This window comes from Neovison vison, chromosome 3, assembly GCF_020171115.1.
Source record: "Neovison vison isolate M4711 chromosome 3, ASM_NN_V1, whole genome shotgun sequence".
In the NCBI taxonomy this organism is placed as follows: Eukaryota; Metazoa; Chordata; class Mammalia; order Carnivora; family Mustelidae; genus Neogale; species Neogale vison.
Genome location: NC_058093.1, coordinates 23,784,118 through 23,802,394, shown reverse-complemented (window position 1 = coordinate 23,802,394; position 18,277 = coordinate 23,784,118). Strand labels below are relative to the sequence as shown.

At 35.9% G+C, this 18,277-nt stretch overlaps 1 protein-coding gene across 12 annotated transcripts in view; it reads left to right on the top strand.

Annotated features, from left to right (window-relative positions):
* IKZF2 (IKAROS family zinc finger 2) overlaps positions 1–18,051 on the top strand; it is a 158,108-nt gene extending 140,057 nt beyond the window's left edge. For 10 of the 12 annotated variants that reach the window (XM_044241534.1, XM_044241533.1, XM_044241532.1 and 7 more), the window contains 2 exons: positions 4,374–4,517; positions 10,235–18,051. In XM_044241534.1, the coding sequence (XP_044097469.1) occupies positions 4,374–4,517; positions 10,235–10,956 (866 nt within the window). In that variant the 3' untranslated portion in view covers positions 10,957–18,051. The remainder of the gene's footprint in view (positions 1–4,373; positions 4,518–10,234) is intronic. The other 2 variants (XM_044241540.1, XM_044241539.1) reach the window with 1 other exon arrangement.
* The last annotated feature ends 226 nt before the right edge of the window (positions 18,052–18,277 follow it).

Sequence of the window (18,277 nt, the reverse complement as noted above, 5' to 3'; positions counted from 1 at the left end):
ATAGGGACATATAGGATAGATGTCCAAATCAGACTCTGGGTGTCCAAGAGAAATTCCTGGGGAAAGTTATGTTTGAGTGGAGTTTTGACAAGCAAGAAGGCAGTTAAATAAATAGGAGAGTCCTTTATGCAGAGAGAACAGCATTTGTGAAGAAAAAGAAGCCTAAAGAGCATGGTGAGTTAAGGACCTACAAGTAACCAGTAGAATTAGAGCACAGGTTGTAAGGGCAAAAGAAATTAGAAGGTGATAAGATCAGAGAAATAGTCTGGGAACAGAATATCAAAGGCCAATTGTGCCAAGCAAAGAATTTTGTACTTTACCCTAAAAAATAATTGTGGATTAACATTTAATCGCTAGAAATATAGGACATCAATCAGAAGAGTCAAGACAAAAGCAAGTAGATCATTGCAACATTCTCCTGACTGGTCAGTAGTCTAGAATATATAGTTAAAAACTGAGAACTGAAGATGTAGAATCTAAGTGGGTAGGAGAAGAATCAATGAAACAAGATGGGATTGGGAGGGACAAGCCATAATTGACTCTTGATCTCACAAAACAAACTGAGGGTTGCTGGGGGGAGGGGGTTTAGGAGAAGGGGGGTGGGGTTATGGACATTGGGGAGGGTATGTGCTTTGGTGAGTGCTGTGAAGTGTGTAAACCTGGCGATTCACAGACCTGTACCCCTGAGGATAAAAATATATGTTTATAAAAAATAAAAAATTAAAAAAAAATAAAAAATAAAATACATAGTACCTCCATGTGTGTCCATGAAGAGGAGGTGGTAGAGAAAAGGGAAAGGGGATTGGGTGAAAGGAAGAAACCTAGCATTTGCTGCAGATGTTTAGCATGGTTGACCAGGTAGATAATGGTGCCCTTCAAGAAGGTGGTGATTAGGAAAACAGGAGAACGTTTGGGATGGGAAACAAGAGATTTCAGATTTTGAACACATTATCTTTTAGGGACCTGTGAAAGACTGAACTGCCAAGTGAAACAGTCTGAGAGGAAGTTGAATATATAGATCTCAAGTTTTCAAGAGAGGTCTGGGTAGGAAATATATATTTGGGATCCATCATTATATAGGCGGTAGCCTGAAGTAATACGTTTTCTAAAGTCATATGGGTAACTATAGAGTGAGACATCTAGAAGACCAACAATATACCAACATACCAGGAAGAAAAAAAAGACCAAAAAAGGGAAAGAAAAGAAAAGAAAAAAGAGCCATGAAGATGAGTAAGAGCAGAATGAGAGAATGGGAAGCGATTTCAAAAGCCAAAGCAAGCAAGTATTTGCACTATCGGATGTTGTCAAGAAAGTAAGAGAACTGAATTTGTTTTATATATAATTTGGCAGCGTGGAGAAAATGTATGACAGTGTAGAAGACTTCCATTATCTTTGCCTGCCCTACATACCTTCCTTCTTCTTTTGATAACAAAGTTTCCATTTTCCTTTAGAGGACTGTCTCCCATTGCATGAAGCCGTGTCGGAACTGTCAGCCCAGGTTCTCTGCCCTCTCTTGTCCAGAGGGTGGCCATGTGACCTATAATCCAGGTCCCTCAGCCTCTGTCTTCTTGGATTTTGAATTTTCAGGGGACAGTTTGGTACAAATAGCTATGTTGGGAACACTCTTACATGCTTCTGTCTTTAAGATTTTTCAATGTGATGAGATAATGAAATTGTACAAATATGAAATCATTGTATCTTGGTTATAACATCAAAAGTAAGGTCAAGAAGGATATCTGGTTATCAAGTTTGCTCTAACAAGTAAGATTAGTTTATTAGTGTTTTCTTAGCCTAGATAAATCTAGGTAAATCTATATGTGATTGTTGCCTTATTGAGTTAACTTAAGAACTTGTTTTGGGTTTCAAGCCCAAACACTGTACCCAGATCCTTGAAAGAAAGAAAAAATTCAGATTAGTTACGTAATTGAGAAAATGTACCAGATCTTTTCCCAATGGCAGACCTTAAAAATATATCGAACTTGTTTATGAAAAGTCAACACTCAAATTTTGCCTGCAAAAGAATAGTGTAGCATAATGACTAAGGGCCCAGACTCTAGAGCCCAGCCTCCTAAGTTAAACTCATATAGTCCTTACTAACAAGATGTAAACCCCAAGGAATCTCTGAGGTTTTGTTGCCCCATCAGTAACATGGAGATGGTACTTATCTCGAGGGGGTTATTGAAAAGATTAAATAAATTATTAAATCCAGTCTTAGACAGTACTTAGCACACAGTATGTATCAGTTATTATTATTATTGTTGCTGATATGGTAGAAACAGGATCAATATTTGATATGTGAAAGGTTGATATAAAATAGAAGTAAGACCAGAGCTCTGACAAAGTCATTGTTTTCAGTTCACATGAGCTTCATTGAACTTGGGACAAATCATCTGAATTGAGGTGGATGTGGTGTGGGACAGTTCGCACACCCAGGTTTCGTTTTGAGTGTTAAATGTGTGCAAATATGAAAATTCAAGGTTAGACTTAGAGCAAAACTGCCAAGTTTGAGACTACTCATTTCAAAACTAATTAATATATTCAATTTGGGGGCAAACCCCGTTAACCAGTTTTGCTGTTTTTCTAGCAAAATTTACAACAAACCTTTTTTTCTTTCCTTCTTTCATTTTGGCTCCTAGTTTGTGACATATTTTCATCTTCAGTCCATATATGGCCTGTTTTTTAGCTTTATAGTTATGTTTAATAATGTAGTAAGTGCCTATAAATTCACCACCCGAAACAAAAGTTAAGATTCTGGTAATCTGTATCTAATGAATGGTTCCTAACCATTTCCATTCTCCACTGTCATTCTATCCTCCTGACCACCCTTGTTTGAATTTTTTGGTCAGCCTTTCTTTACTTTTCTTTTTAAGTTCTTGTTTTTGTTTTAGTTGTTGCTGAAAGAGGACATAATGTTTTATGTAATATCTTGGAATATATATTTTTCCACTTGATAGCATCATGGATTATGTCAGTACAGAAAATAACCTGAGTGTTTCCTTACTTCCAATTTAAATCCAGTAATTGCAGCATCCCTTGTCAATCGTAGCCATATCTTACAGACATTGAAGAGTAAATTTTTCTTTCCTATCCACTGGACTATACTAGGTTAACCCAAAACTTAGATTGAGTATCAATTTCTTTAAACATGTCCAAATTAGGAAAACTTTTTTCTGTTGCCATTTTTCATTTCTTCAAAATCAGCAACCTGTATTGGTTATTAAGTAGGTCACCTGAATTGTGCACTGGATTTTCTTAACTTTCATCTTCTGCTTTTTCATTTTATTTTAGGGTCCGTCCTTATAAATGAGAATGTATTGTTTCTCACGTAGTAGAACTATCCTTTACAAATGAAAGGAATAGAATAAATCATTTTGCAGTATATGCAGAGCAAGTAAAGGTAGTCTAAGATATGAAACCTTTAGGCTCCCAAACAGTACTGGCACAGGTACAATTTAGAGAAAGCAACCATAATCAAGAATAAGTTATGGTCTTCCCTGTGAACATAGGCCTCTGTCATTGATCTCATCTGTATCTGTACCCTTAAACATAAGTTCTTTGTCTGTAATATAAATGCCATCTCTACTGTCAGTATCTCTGAGCTCATCTGTTAGCCCACAGCAACTCAGACAAATGGGATGAAGAGGGAGCAGCTCTGGAGAGTTTACGCCAAGTGAATTAGAGCAGTTGTTTAGTGAGCAAATAATGCCAGTTTGGAAATGGAATTTTCTTATCCTGCTGAAGAGCTCTGTTTAAAATAAATTACAGCCATAAAGCGGCCACTTGTGTAGACATGCTCAGAATTGGAACTCCTTCATGGAGGCTGCTTTGTGCAGGTATTTATCTGCTGCCAATAGGCCTAAAAGCTCACTCGGCTCATCAATAGGAAATCTGCTACAGGAAAATACATGGGAGGGGGGAAAAAAACTGGTTATATATTGTGCTGTTACTCTGTGTGTCTGTTTAAGCTTTCCTGCAAAATAAAGTTGACTTACTTAAATTATTTTAGAAAAATAAACTCCAGAAGCCTTGAAAATAGTGTAGTCTCAAAGCGGTATTGATTTTAATCAATGTTGAAAACACTTTCAGAGGAGTAAGATGAGAAACAAGATGAACATGTTTGCCACCAATAGTGGCCAACAGTTTATGTCATTGATCTGAGAGTGACTCAGATAAAAACAAATCCTGTGCATGTGTGTGTGTGTGTGTGTGTGTGTAAAATTAGAGCATGTACTTTAACACTGAAGATCATCTTTCTGCTTTCATTCAAGCACACTAGCTTATGTTTAACACATATTGAGTGGCATATCCAGCTTTGTAGCTCTTAAAATGTTGAAGAAATTATCAGATTGCATCTTTTGTATGGTTTTACATAGTACCTCCTATGGAAGATTGTAAGGAACAAGAGCCTATCATGGACAACAATATTTCTCTGGTGCCTTTTGAGAGACCTGCTGTCATAGAGAAGCTCACAGGGAATATGGGAAAACGTAAAAGCTCCACTCCACAAAAGTTTGTGGGTAAGCATTACAAATGATTTTACTTCTTAAAAGGTGGTTTTAATGGGCAGAAGTAGGTTCCCATGTATTAGAAACATAGATTGTATATTTCAGCTCAAGAGATAAATAGCCATTTCTTTTGCCCATTGTTCATTTCTACTTTATACTGTTCTGTGGGTACCACACTTACACACACACACACACACACCCTTAGATATATGGACCTAGGAAATAAAAGAAAGACTGATAGACGTTGATATCTCAAAATGAAATTATATAGAAAGTATAGTAGTATATAAAATGAAATGTTCATTTATTTACAAAATAAAAATACTTAAGGAAAATGATGTTGCCTGGAAGGCAGTTTTGTAATCTCTTTTCCAGTTTGCATTAGTGCCAGGTCTTTAAACTCTTTTCTTTACATGATATTAATGCTTTCTCTGTTTGATCTGGAATTAAGAGAAATCTTTTCCCCGCAAAATTCTGCATTAGAAAAGCAATGCTGCAGCCTACATTCAAGAGCTTTCATGTTTAGATCTTTGTTTTCATCCAGCCTATGGTTTTGAAACAAAAAGTTTAAATATGATATACTTAGACTTTTCTTTTTCACTTCCAAGTCCTTATTTTTAATAACGCTCAGAGTTGGCATGGTTCTGTATGCTCTAAGTCATGAAGTGTCTCTAAGGATGCAAAAAGCATCCAAGCTTTTTAAGAATGTCTAAAAATAGTGATTCTACATAAAGAGTTGCCATTAATTATATATGTAATATGTCTATTCTTACAGACGTTATATAGGGTAAAAATTAGAAGAGAAAGATTTTCAAATAGATTCTCACGTTCTAGTGTCAAAGAGTACTGCGGAACATCCTGCTGTGTGTTGAGTGGTGAATGGGAGACAGTATTCTCTTTGGTTCTTTCAGGGAGGGAAGGCTAATAAAATTCTTTTACTCCAATAATCACTTAGAGGTTTCCTTCCAATCTAAACTGAAGAACTGACAAATCACCAAAATATCATTTTAAGAAAGCCAGAGAGATTTACTGACAGAGCTCATTGGGAAAAAAAAAAAAAAATGCGAGAGACCAGCCCTAAGGAATCACACAGTTGATCCTAGGTTAATTTCAGGCGCCTGCAGGAATACTCAAACGCCTGCCTTGGGCCCCAAGTAACTTTTCTTTCTGTCTTTCTCCCTTCCTTTTTATAAATAACTATTTTTTAATTGCCATTTCATCGGTTGTATAAACTGATCAATTTGATGGATGTCCATTAAAATGCCTATATCCCAACTAGACACTAGTATTGTTGGAAAAATATGCCTTTACATCTTCGGAATCTATTTAGTTCTGCTCTTTGAAATATTTCTGTTTCCTGTGACTTAGAGATATTAGTCCCAATTTGATTTCATCACATTCCTTAGAAAAGAGAGACAGATTCTTTTTATTACATTTTGATTTTTTTTAAATTTCTAAAAAAAGAAGTAATAAAATAACATTAGATTTTTTTATTAGGAATTTAATGGTATTTTTTATTTGGATTATCCTTTCTAACAAAATATGAAAACAATCACATGCTGTCTCTGTGATTTTTTTTTAAATAAATTCCTTTTTACCATGTTCCTCAGTTAAATACTGTTCTTGGACCTTACCAAGCCTTCCAGACCAACAATCCCTGTACTTTCTGCATATCTTTTTGCATCTTCCTTTCTTTTTCGTATCCAGCTTAGATTCCGTGGTTAATCACTTTTACCGTTCTCTTGACAATATTCTTGACTCTCTTATTTTGTTGCCTTTCTGTCACCTTCTCTTGGTGAAATTCCACTCTCCAGTGAGAAGAAGAACATCTTTCCCATATCTATAAGGCTGCTAGTACTTGTGGAGAAAATCCCACAGCCTTACAAATTGGTGTCACTATACATCAATGAAGAAGTCTTAGTTGTTCCATCCATCTGTGTAGCAGACCTCCTTCCATCCATCCTACAACGGTCCTCACTCCTACTCAACCCCGGGGCCATTTCAGCATTTCTTCCTTCTCCACAAACATTGTATCTTACTCCTTGATGGTATTATATCTCAGCTTACAGGGAGTAAATCAGTCAAAATAGTTTCAGTATAATATCACTGATCTTATAAAGATTATGTGTATTTATATGAATAATTTTTGTCTTCTTTGTTTCAATAAAAGAAGTATCCCACTTTCTAATTAAGGTTCAGTCCTCTTCTTGTGCTCTGGAATTCTATCCCAACCCCCCAAATATCTTACATTATTATTCCTTTTTCTCACTTGTATTTTCAACCTCTTCCCTCTCTTGGCATTTTCCTTTTTTGTATTTAATACAATAAATTCTCATCATTAAAAAAAAAAAAATCTTCCCTAAAACCGAAGTCTCTTTCTAGCTACTACCTACTTTTTCCTTCTCTTCAAAAATGGGAGTTGTTGCAAGAGCTCTCTCTCTATGCTTGCTTTCCATAATTTCTTTCTTTCTACTCATTCCCCAGTATATGCAACCTGGCTTTCTTCATCATTAAGGTCACCAGTAGCCTCTGTAGTGCCAAGTGCAGTGGCCCCTTTTTAGACTATCTTACACAACTCCTAGAGAGCATTTGCCACTCTTGAATAATTAATTCATTTTGAAACACTTTTTTCCTTGGTATCTGTGACATTGATCTCCTTGCATTTCTTCAGCTTCTTTGCTCCTTCTCAGTCTTCAGTATGAATTTGCCCTTTACAGCTATGCTAATGGAGCAAAGGGACTAATGGAGGCCTCCATTCTTGTGCCTCAATATTTTAATACTTTAAATCAAGCTGAAAAACTATTGTGTCCTACCCTTCCTAACTTGGAAGACTGAGTTCAGATAAATATAGAATCCTTCAATTCCTTAGAGTTCACACCAGACCTTGACAGCATGAGCAGAACCATCACCTAACCTGCAGCCAGGCCTCGCTCTTAGACCTACTTCTGGCTATGTCCAGTACCGAAAGGGGGCGTCATGCACATGTATGTAGCCTTCTCAGCCTGTGCATTCTAGTTCTCTCATTGGGCCCCACACACAGCACATGAAGAGTAGGGTGTTGGCCACTCCTCAGACCCAAGTGTACGAATCCCAGCAGCACAAATTCGTGCTCTGGAGGAGAGACCCTGTGACAAGGACTGTGCTTACCCTTTGTGCAAGCTCAGTGCCATTTGAGCAAGGAATTCTGGGGTCATGGGTATGTAGGCTATATGGTCTAGGCAGTCCTCTCCAGATAGGCACATTCCCTTGGCTGTATACATTCCTCATTCCATGAGGAGCAAAAAAACTCTGTAAACATGGGGCCCAGTGTAAGAATCCAACTTGCCTTGGTCTGGGCAGACATTAGAAGTCTCGGTGTTCTTCCAGGTTCTATTTTTGACCTTCTCTTCTTCACACTTTACCTATGTCTGGGTTGTATCTTCTCTTCTTATGGCTTCAGAAGTTACTTTCTATCAGCTGATGACTTAACTATCCACATCTCAAGCAGAGGTCTGTCTCCGAAATTTGAGACTATATTTTAGTAGTTACTGCACCATGACTGTGACTCAGTCTTTCCCAGTGTGAAGTCATCATCTTTTCTATCTCCTTGCCATCCACTTAGTTTCCTAGGCCAGAAACGTGGGCTCCGTGTTTAACTTCTTTCTCTTTTGCATATTCTAGGTCTAGATAATCACCAAGCCCTAGAAACTATATCTTCTAAATGTCTCTCCATTTCACCCAATTTTCTCCATTTCCACTGCCAGTGTACTAATTCAGGCCACCATGATCTTTACAACAATAACTTCCTAAACCATCTCAACAAATAAATGCCTAATCAAGTCACTTCCCCATTTAACCCTTTTAATCCTTACTGCCCTTGGGTAAAATTCAAATTCCTTAGCTGTTGAATAAGCCCCTTTATTATCTTTTCCATCGTCCTCATCTATTTCCACTCTCAGCTATATGGTGAGATATAAGTAAGCCCTTGACAAGTCATGTCCTCTTGCTTCTGAGCCTTCCTACCAGCAGCTCCACGCCTGCATTCCTTTAGTTGGCTAGTATTTGTCATCACATTCTTATCTCTAATGCCACTTTCTTCAAGAAGTCTTCTTTTACTCCCCTAGTTGTGTATTCCTTTTATTTGACCTCATAACATCTACCACACTGTATTAATAATGAACCCTAAATTGCTGTCACTCCCTCTAAACTGAGCTTAGAGAATTTAGGTTAGATTTGTCTACCTCACCTTTTAAACTCTTAACATTGTGATATCTTAAATTGAATGCCATGAGATAAGGTCTCATCATTTTTTTGCTTCCGTTTTCATTAATCTGATCATTTCCCTTATCTCACTTTGGGGACCACTCTTCAAACCTGAAATTAATGCTGGCTATCTGAAAGTGTTTTTCCAGAATATACTTCTGTGGACATTTTTTTAATCAACTTTACAAATTAGACCTCCATCTATAACATACTAAACATTTTTAAGAAGTCCACATATATTTTTAAGAAGTCTTTATCTGTGAGCTTTACCTATCAACACAGCAAGCAGTTAGTAGGAGACCACATTTAGTGACAGAATTTTAAAAATATAAAATATGCCATCCAAAGCTGGAAGTACTTAAAAGAGAAAAATTAAAATTACTTCTGCTTTATGCACAGAACTCTTTATGGTTAATCTTGAAGTAAAGTATAAATTAGTCGAAGTAAATATTAAAGGGAAAACTACAAAAATCCTTCAGTCAAGATAAAGTATTGAAAATTAACAATGGGTGTACCTACCAGCACCATTGCCCATATATCTGAATAAGGAAGGGGTGGTGTAAAAATGATGAATTCTCCATTTCAAGAAGCAAAACAACAAAACATAGTATTTTCCAAGTTTATAAATAATCTATTTTTGGAAATAACTCCTGTATGTATACAGTCCTAAATTTCATTTAGTTTATCAAACAATACAACTTTTTTTGAGAGAGAGAGAGCAAGTGCAAACACAAGCATATGGGAGGGGGTAGAGGGACAGGGAAAGAGGGCATCTTAAGCAGGCTCCATGGCCAGCACAGAGCCCCACTTAGGGCTCCATCTCATGACCCTGAGATCACGATTTGAGCCAAAAAGTCAGACACTTAACCAACTGAGCCACTCAGGCATCCCCAAACAATGCATCTTTTAACAGTATTTTAATGGTGATGGTTTTTTTAATTCTCCAGGGTGACATATACTGACTCTATGATTTTTTTTTTCCTAACATAGCCATCAAATCAACCAAATTAACCCGATATAACAGTGAGGTCACAGACGTTACAAGCAGATCACTCTCGCTTTTGTGATCTTTGTGGCTTGGTCACCGATGTCTAAAATATGCAAAACAAGCATAGTCTCTGACTTATTTTCACCTGGTGTTTCTTTTTCCACCTATAGTCACTGAGCTGTACACAAATGGAAATTTTAATTGAGAATAAAAATAAGATAACACAGTCAATCAGACCTTTCAGGCTAGATGCATTTTCATGATGGCATTAAAACAAGTGCAAATGGCTTGTGAAATTCTTATTACTAATCCTCTTTGCAGGTTGAGAGTATTTGTGAGTCTCAGCAGAATTAAAGAGCCCAAATGCTTGATCTAAAGAATAAGATTATCATATTACAGAAAATGGAGACGATTAACTTTATACACTTATATTTTAATCCAATCACTAATTTTGTTGTATTTTGTTTGTTTTTTACCTTTCTCGCCCTCCTCCTTTCAGGGGAAAAGCTCATGCGATTCAGCTACCCAGACATTCACTTTGATATGAACTTAACCTATGAGAAGGAGGCTGAGCTAATGCAGTCTCATATGATGGACCAAGCCATCAACAATGCAATCACCTACCTTGGAGCTGAGGCCCTTCACCCACTGATGCAGCACCCGCCGAGCACAATCGCTGAGGTGGCCCCAGTTATAAGCTCAGCTTATTCTCAGGTCTATCATCCAAATAGGATAGAAAGACCCATTAGCAGGGAAACCTCCGATAGTCATGAAAACAACATGGATGGTCCTCTCTCCCTCATCAGACCAAAGAGTCGACCCCAGGAAAGAGAGGCCTCTCCCAGCAATAGCTGCCTGGATTCTACTGACTCAGAAAGCAGCCACGATGACCACCAGTCCTACCAAGGAAACCCTGCCTTAAATCCCAAGAGGAAACAAAGCCCAGCTTACATGAAGGAGGATGTCAAGGCTTTGGATACCAAGGCTCCTAAGGGCTCTCTGAAGGACATCTACAAGGTCTTCAATGGGGAAGGAGAACAGATTAGGGCCTTCAAATGTGAGCACTGCCGAGTCCTTTTCCTAGACCATGTCATGTACACCATTCACATGGGCTGCCATGGCTACCGGGACCCACTGGAATGCAACATCTGTGGCTACAGAAGCCAGGACCGTTACGAGTTTTCATCACACATCGTTCGAGGGGAGCACACATTCCACTAGGCCTTTTCATTCCAAAGGGGACCCCTATGAAGTGACGAACTGCACATGAAGAAATACTGCACTTACAATCCCCCCTTCCCTCAGATGTTGACATACCTTTTCTTTTTTTTTTTTTTAATATTATTACTGTCATTAATTCTTACTTTGTGGACGCAGTGTCGTTTGCTCTGCCTAATTACAATAAGGAAGAAACAGAGGAGAGAAGGGACAAGGGATATTGTTTCTTGATAACTTGGCTTGTTTCTTTTGTGGGAATTTAAGAGCAGTTCCATTTCTGCCATGCATAAATATAAGGTATATCATGCTTTGAGAAAAAAAATCACTTGATTCATATAGATTCACCTGAGAGATTCTAAGTTGCCGCTGATGTTGAGGATCAGGATTGAAGGCAGGAAAGTTTAGAGTTTTGGGTAGAACTTTTGCAGTTTAAAGTGGTATAAGTAATTTTACTCTTCAAGGAAGAATTTTGTTTCAAAATGTAAACTTTTTTTCCCCCTCGATAGATCATGGAACACAAACACATTGTTACTTTCAGTGATAACTCCTTGGATGAGTTGTTGTGGGTTCTATGTTTACTTCCCCCAATGGAATTTATAATACGATATGTTATACACTGTACCATATAGGAAAACTTTTGAACTACAGGTAGTTAAGGACACCAACAATATATCTGAGGTCCTATGATCTTATTTTTCTAAACTTAAGCACTGTTTTCCATAGTTTTGATGACTGGCATTTTATAGACACCCTGGCAGCCTTACTTTTAACACCTTTAATGAATAGAATTTTTATCTAGTTTTAAGAATAACATATGGTCTAAGAGTGGCTAAGAGGCAGTCAGTAGTTTCCAGAAAGGACCTCTACTTTTCATAAATTTGTTCGGGAAGTTTTCTTTTAAAGTTGTAATGTGATGGCAGCATAGTACGCGTGTTTGTTTCTAAAAGTATGCTTACGATCGTCACTTTATCAGCATTTAATCAGTGTTAACCAGTCAGCAGAAAAACATAATTAGGCTAACAGTAGGGGGAAAAAAACCCACTCAGAAATCCCTTTTCTGATATGTCTCTTTTCACTGGTTTTTTCAAGCTGTGACCACCCAGTGTTCTATCCATAGTCCATCATCTTTTACTATTTGAGTAGAAGATCATAAAAATCTTGCTATAGATTTTTGCTTTCCAAATCTTGGAGCAATTACTAATTCTACCTGAATGTGGTAACTTGAACCCCATAAGGTCGTGGAACTAGGGCTATTTATTCTAGTATTTCTTCAATAATAATACTTACCACTTTTGGTGCAAGGAAAAGGGAACTTCTTTGTAACCTGTACATTAAACTATAGATAAACAAAAAACAAAACTTATTTTTACCCTTCTTGGAGTCTAGAAGGTAATGTAACCTCCAAGTGAAAGTCACCATGTCCTGCACATTTTTCTGTCTTGAAAACATTCAACTATGTAGAAGTCCTTGTCAGAAAGGAATCTCAATCCCTTAGTAAAAATTTTCTCTTCTTTTAATCCATACATATGTTGCCGTTTTTCATGTGCAAAATTTTATTTCATTTATAAGGGTGCTGTTTTTTCTCTGCAGTCCAACAGCATTAGAGGGGAGAAACCAAATGCAATTGAGTCATTTGGATCAAGTCACACTGGGATGCAGAACTTGCTGCTTGTGTTGAGGGAGGACAGGCCTGTCCGTGACTGGATTATCTGTTAGCCATTTATGAATACTGATTCTGTTAAGCAGTAACTGATAACTGCTCTAACAACAACAACAATAACAAATCATTAAATAGGATGCTGAAACTGTGTAATACAGATGATGTGAGAACTAGCAAGATTAGAGACCTATGGACAGAGAAGCAAATCTGACCCCAATATTGACTGTTCTTTTCTTATTTTCTCATTTATCATCTGCTGATTTAAGCGACTTCTAAGGACTAACACAGATAGAGCTAGGCAAAAATGATTATAACTCAGCTCTCCTTTACTGGCCCCTCTTGTAATTATTTTTGGAGAAATATCCAAACTGTTCCTTTAAGTCAAAGAGAATGTACCAAAACAGAGACATGAAATGTTTTAAATAGAATGTCACTTTTTTTCCCCCCCTGCATGCTTTGGTACATTGTGAACATACAGTATATCCAAAGGTAAAGCAAGTTTTTGAGACTCCCTTACTGCCCCTACCCTAACCACTCAAAAAGATTGGAATGTCGTATATATATTTTTTTCCTTTTTGGAGGAAGGTAAATAACTTAAAGTTCCTGATTCTGTGTTTTACTGCAATTTAAGGAAGCATTTGGATGGCAGATAATATGTTCATCACTCTGTGTGGGTTTCTGCTGGCATCATCTAGGAGTTTTCTTCCTGTTCACTGTTTGTTCTTTTCAGTGTATGAACTGTCATGTACCTCACTGCCCTGGGATGAAGCTGAATTTTAGGTGGACCTAAAGAGTTGTCTGATGCCCAATGAAGACCGTAGTATTGTACTCTCCTTTTCTCATTTCACCTCTTTGGAAATCTCTTTTATTGAAGGGACCTAGTATTTGTGAGAGTGTATTTGCCACAGGTGGACACTTATACTTTCTTAACTTCACAATATGAGGAACAGAAAGAGGTAAAGATGGCTCAGGGTGTGGCAGGGACAGATGAGGACGAGGTTAATTCAAATGTGCAGGTTAGAAGGAATTTTTGTGGGCACAGTGCTTTCTGGGAAACTCTGAATGGCTATATTTGCATGCCTCCTTCTTCACAAAAGGAAATATGCAAGTTGTTAGGGCCTAAAAATAAATATGAGAGTCAGACACCAAATAAATCAAGTTTTACATAACAGTTATATGCCCAGTTTATTTAGGTGAGATTTCACATTACAGAGTATTTGAGGGGCATGAAAATGGGTTAGCCTCTCTTTTCTAGTTTGGCAAAAATCCAGAAATTCATCACATTGCTTTGCCCTAATTTTGCCCAGAAATTTATCTCCAGCTCCTGTGGGAGATGTGTGCTGCCTCTAACAGTGGTCAATCACTTTTAAAAAGCCATCCTAATCTGGCTTTCTAGAACCGTGAAAATGACCAATAAGCAGGTTGGAAGAGATTTCAAGTCGTTAAAACATTCCGTTGAGAATTTTCTGGTGGGACAAAATGGGAGAATGAGAGACTGGGATTTGGATCTGGCTACAAAGTAGGGTATGTCTTTCCCACATACATACAACCAGTTGTATATGTGCAACAGTGTATGTTTGTACACACATACATACTCTTTTAAAACGCAAAGTCATGAAAAGGAGCAATTAGTGACCACATGTGTTGCAAAAGCACATAAAGAGTTAAAATTATGATACCTGAGCAATTTATGAAATTTACCAGATTGTATTAATAAATATTAAAGACGTTATTAGTGTGTCTTTAGGACTAGTTCAACTATTAAACTTAAACCTTGGGTCTTCACAATCTATTTCCAGAAGAAATCAAAACACACAAAAAGATCTTTCAGCTGATTTGGTGTAACTTCCAAAGTGAAAGAAACACAAATAACTTTGGAATAGGAAGATACAGAAAAGAAAAATGATTAATTTTACTTGGAAGCAAGGGAGAAAGACCAGAATATTTTAGTGAGCTTGATGTTGTTTCTACTTACAATTATTGTACATCAGTTCTACACCTCACAAAACTATGAAGTCTTTATATGTTATAAAGGTTTTACAAAATACACATTAGTGAAAGCATTTAGATGAAAATTATGTTTTACTTATTCTCCAAATGTTATTTCATCCTGTCTCCAAAATGATTCCATAAAGTAGAAAAAAGAACAGAAAAGACTACAAAAATACAAACAAAAATCTGCATGCCCCTAGTGTCAAGAGAGAACTTGGATTATGAGAGGTACTGGCTACATTATTATTATTATTATTATTATTATTATTATTATTATTTACTTTGAAAAGTTTGTTTTACAAAAAGAGATATGTTACATATGTGGTCATCTTTAGTTATATTTTATATATTATTTTAGTAAGTACTATCCGTATGGGGTTGTCAAAAAAAAAAAAAATTCCCCAAACACAAAAGAAAAAAAGAGTAGGGGTGAAATTGAAGTTTGTATATATGAGAGTTATCTTAGAAATGTTTTTAAACCTCCAGTTTCTGCAAAATAATTAAAATATACGGTAACTGGTATCTTAAGATCCTGACTTTAATGTATTAAATACTTATAAAATTTCTTTATATTGGTGCCTTTTTAAAATGCATTGAGAGAGTGTTGGTTAGCTGTTGTAGCGCTACAAACACTTATGTATTTTTAAAAACCACTTAAATTTGAGTACTATAGAATACACCGTGTTCTTAGGGCAGGACTATTAGAGGAATTTCCAATACAGAGAACTTCAGCTCATCTGTTTAAAGTAAAAGGAAACTTTGAAACAAGATTTTAATCTTACTAGTTTGATAGTATTTCTGAATACCGTTACAAGATCACGTAGGTAAAATATGGCATCGAGGGAAATTTCAGCTGTGAATTGCATTATGGCATGTGGTGTTTGTTTGTTTGTTTGTTTTTAAGGAAGAATAGTATCACACAAGGCTTTATTAGTGGAATTTTTGGTCAATAAAATACAGTATTGTTTTAGAATTTCATTTACAGACTAGTGTTGTACTAGTCTGAGAACCTGTCTCCTAATCTGTTAATGTTTTATGGAAAATGTAAAGAAGCAGGTAATTAATTCTCCTTGAACAAAACAAAACTGAACAGTCATATCACATTGCTATTCTCCAAAGCATAATCTCAAATGGTTTCCTACCATGATTGTGTATTACTTGCAATGGATGTGTTAGGATATGACAGCTTTTAAAAAAACAAAAAAAAACAAAAAACAAGCTGCTTGTTATACAAAGCAAATGTCATATGACCAAGAAGCTGTGATATGCTAGTGTTTCTTTTTATCATAGTGTATTGCTAGGCCAAATAATGACACCTTGAATATTTTTACATTTATTGCAGAAACCTAAAATTTTGGGATTTCCATAAAGTTTTTATGTAACCTTATATTTCTAGCTTCTTAGTTTTTTCTTGCTGTACTGTAAGTTTGTGGATATTTTTCACATGCACTCTTAGAAATAAGTTCCTAATTCTGTTTGTGGGGTTTTTCTCCCATAACATTGCATTTGTATATTTTCTGTATAAATGTGTTGTGAATTAACCTTTACCCCATACAGAGAGTGGTACGTGAATGACTAGTTTTCTAAGATGTCCTTTTTATTGTGAATAAAATATAAAATTTAGAGGCCCTCTGCTAAGCCACATAAAATATAGCATGTAATTTCATAAAGGTACAGATAAGCCAGTTTGCAGTTAACCGGGCCCTTCAAATTACCTCAAGTGACACACAGTAAGAAAAGCTTCTCAAACGGGTGGAGGTCACTAGATCCCCTACTATGCACTTATCAGGATTCTACTTAATTTACTGGAAATGGATTTTTTAAAAATGAATACACTGTAACAAGGGAAGGACTCTGGGTTTTGGTTTTTGTTGTTTCATTATTTTGTTTGCGTTTTTTTAAGTAGTTCAATTTCTGAAACTGTGATAAAACATTTCGAGTGTCAAGCACTCTCAGATTTTGAACATATATCATCTCCCCTTCTGTGTCACAAAATTCTTTGTTAGCTCTTAAATTTTTGTCTCCTCCCTGGAACCCTCCCTCTTTTGTCTTCCCTGTCTGCATTGCCTCCATCACTGCCTCTGGACATCTCTGCCTCTCTTTCCCCCACTGGTGTGAAGTTTAGGTCAACTCTTCTGATTCATCGGTCTCTTAAGTCTTAACATTTTTTGTGTGATTTTGTTGGCTGTATAATTTGCTGACATATTTTTATACTCAAGTGTAGTTTTATATTAAAAAGAGAAGTAGTTGGATTAAAAATAGTAAGGTATATAACCCATGTGCTACTTTCATTTTCAAATATTGGGTACCTAAAATAGGACTTCAGAGATTATGTCATCATAATATGGTATGTTTGCCTTCCTTTTTTGTTGAGTTTTCCTTCTAAAATGTATGAGAGATTAAACAGTTTTTTGCAAGAATTTAGAAAGATGTTAAAAGTCTAAAGCAAAAAGTCTTAACTATCTCCCAATTGGGAGAAAATGCTTTAACATTTACTATAATAATATTCCAGGTTTGGAGGGGGCACTCCAGGCTTCATATTTGCTCTTAATAGTTGGATCTTTTAGACCATGTGTTATTTGCAATCCCACAATGATTGCTTCTGTTATTTAGTTCAAAAGATATTTTTCTTTCTGTACAAGTGCAATACTTTCCTTGAAGTCTTAAAAACTATGGTTTGTTTGTTTTTTTAATACTAACCAATTCTTTCTTTAGTTAATGACAAAAGAAACCCTTGAAAATCATGGTATGTTAGTTAAAGGACACAACGGGCAAAGAGAAAAAAAAGAACAAAAAGAAAGAACAAAACACTCCATAGTCAAAAGATTAGAGAATGTCGAAACCACTAATCTAATCTTATGGTATCTATATTTAGGCTAAATTTTCATTGGAATTGGTAATCTTTTGCCTGAGAAATGTGTCCTAAAGTTGAAAAAGTTGCAATTTTTAAAGACTTAATTTCCTTCTTATCTTGCCCGGTGTTTTAAATTAAGAACCTAATACTTTTTATTTCATTTTCCTTTTCTTGGAAATGAACCTTAAAATAAAAGCAAAGCACTTAGCTCAATTTTAAACACCTATCACCTACTGAAGACAATTTTTAAGAAACATTTGGAGCACTGTTTTCATACAAATTTAAGTAAGAAGTATTTTTCGTATCATACATATTTATATGTAGAATGCTGGTTTTCTTTTTTTATACCTGTGTCCCTGTAGTAAAACTGCTATATTGTAAATACATGTTTTGTTAAAAGATAACATTTCTTTGGCATTTCTTTTAAAGGCAGTTACTGCATTTGTATAGTATGTGTCTTGGCCATTTTAGATTTTTTTCTTTAACAATACCAAAGGTAATTAGACTACTTTAAAAACTAATTGCTTGACAGTTTCTAGGATATTTTGAGTTTTAGAAGCAAAAGAAAAAAAAAATAGGTCAAACCAGTAAACCTCATTTTTTTTCAAACTAATAATTTGGGAAAATAAAAATTGTTTAAAAAAGAAATATATATAAATATATATGTAAAATTAAAATTCCAGACCTTGTATGTCAGGTTTGCTCAGTGTAATGTAGTTTTTTTAAGGCTCAAATACAATACCTCAGAAAATGAGGTTTACTATGGAAATATTGAAACAGTCTTTGCAGCTGTGTGAGAAGTCACTCTGCTATATTAC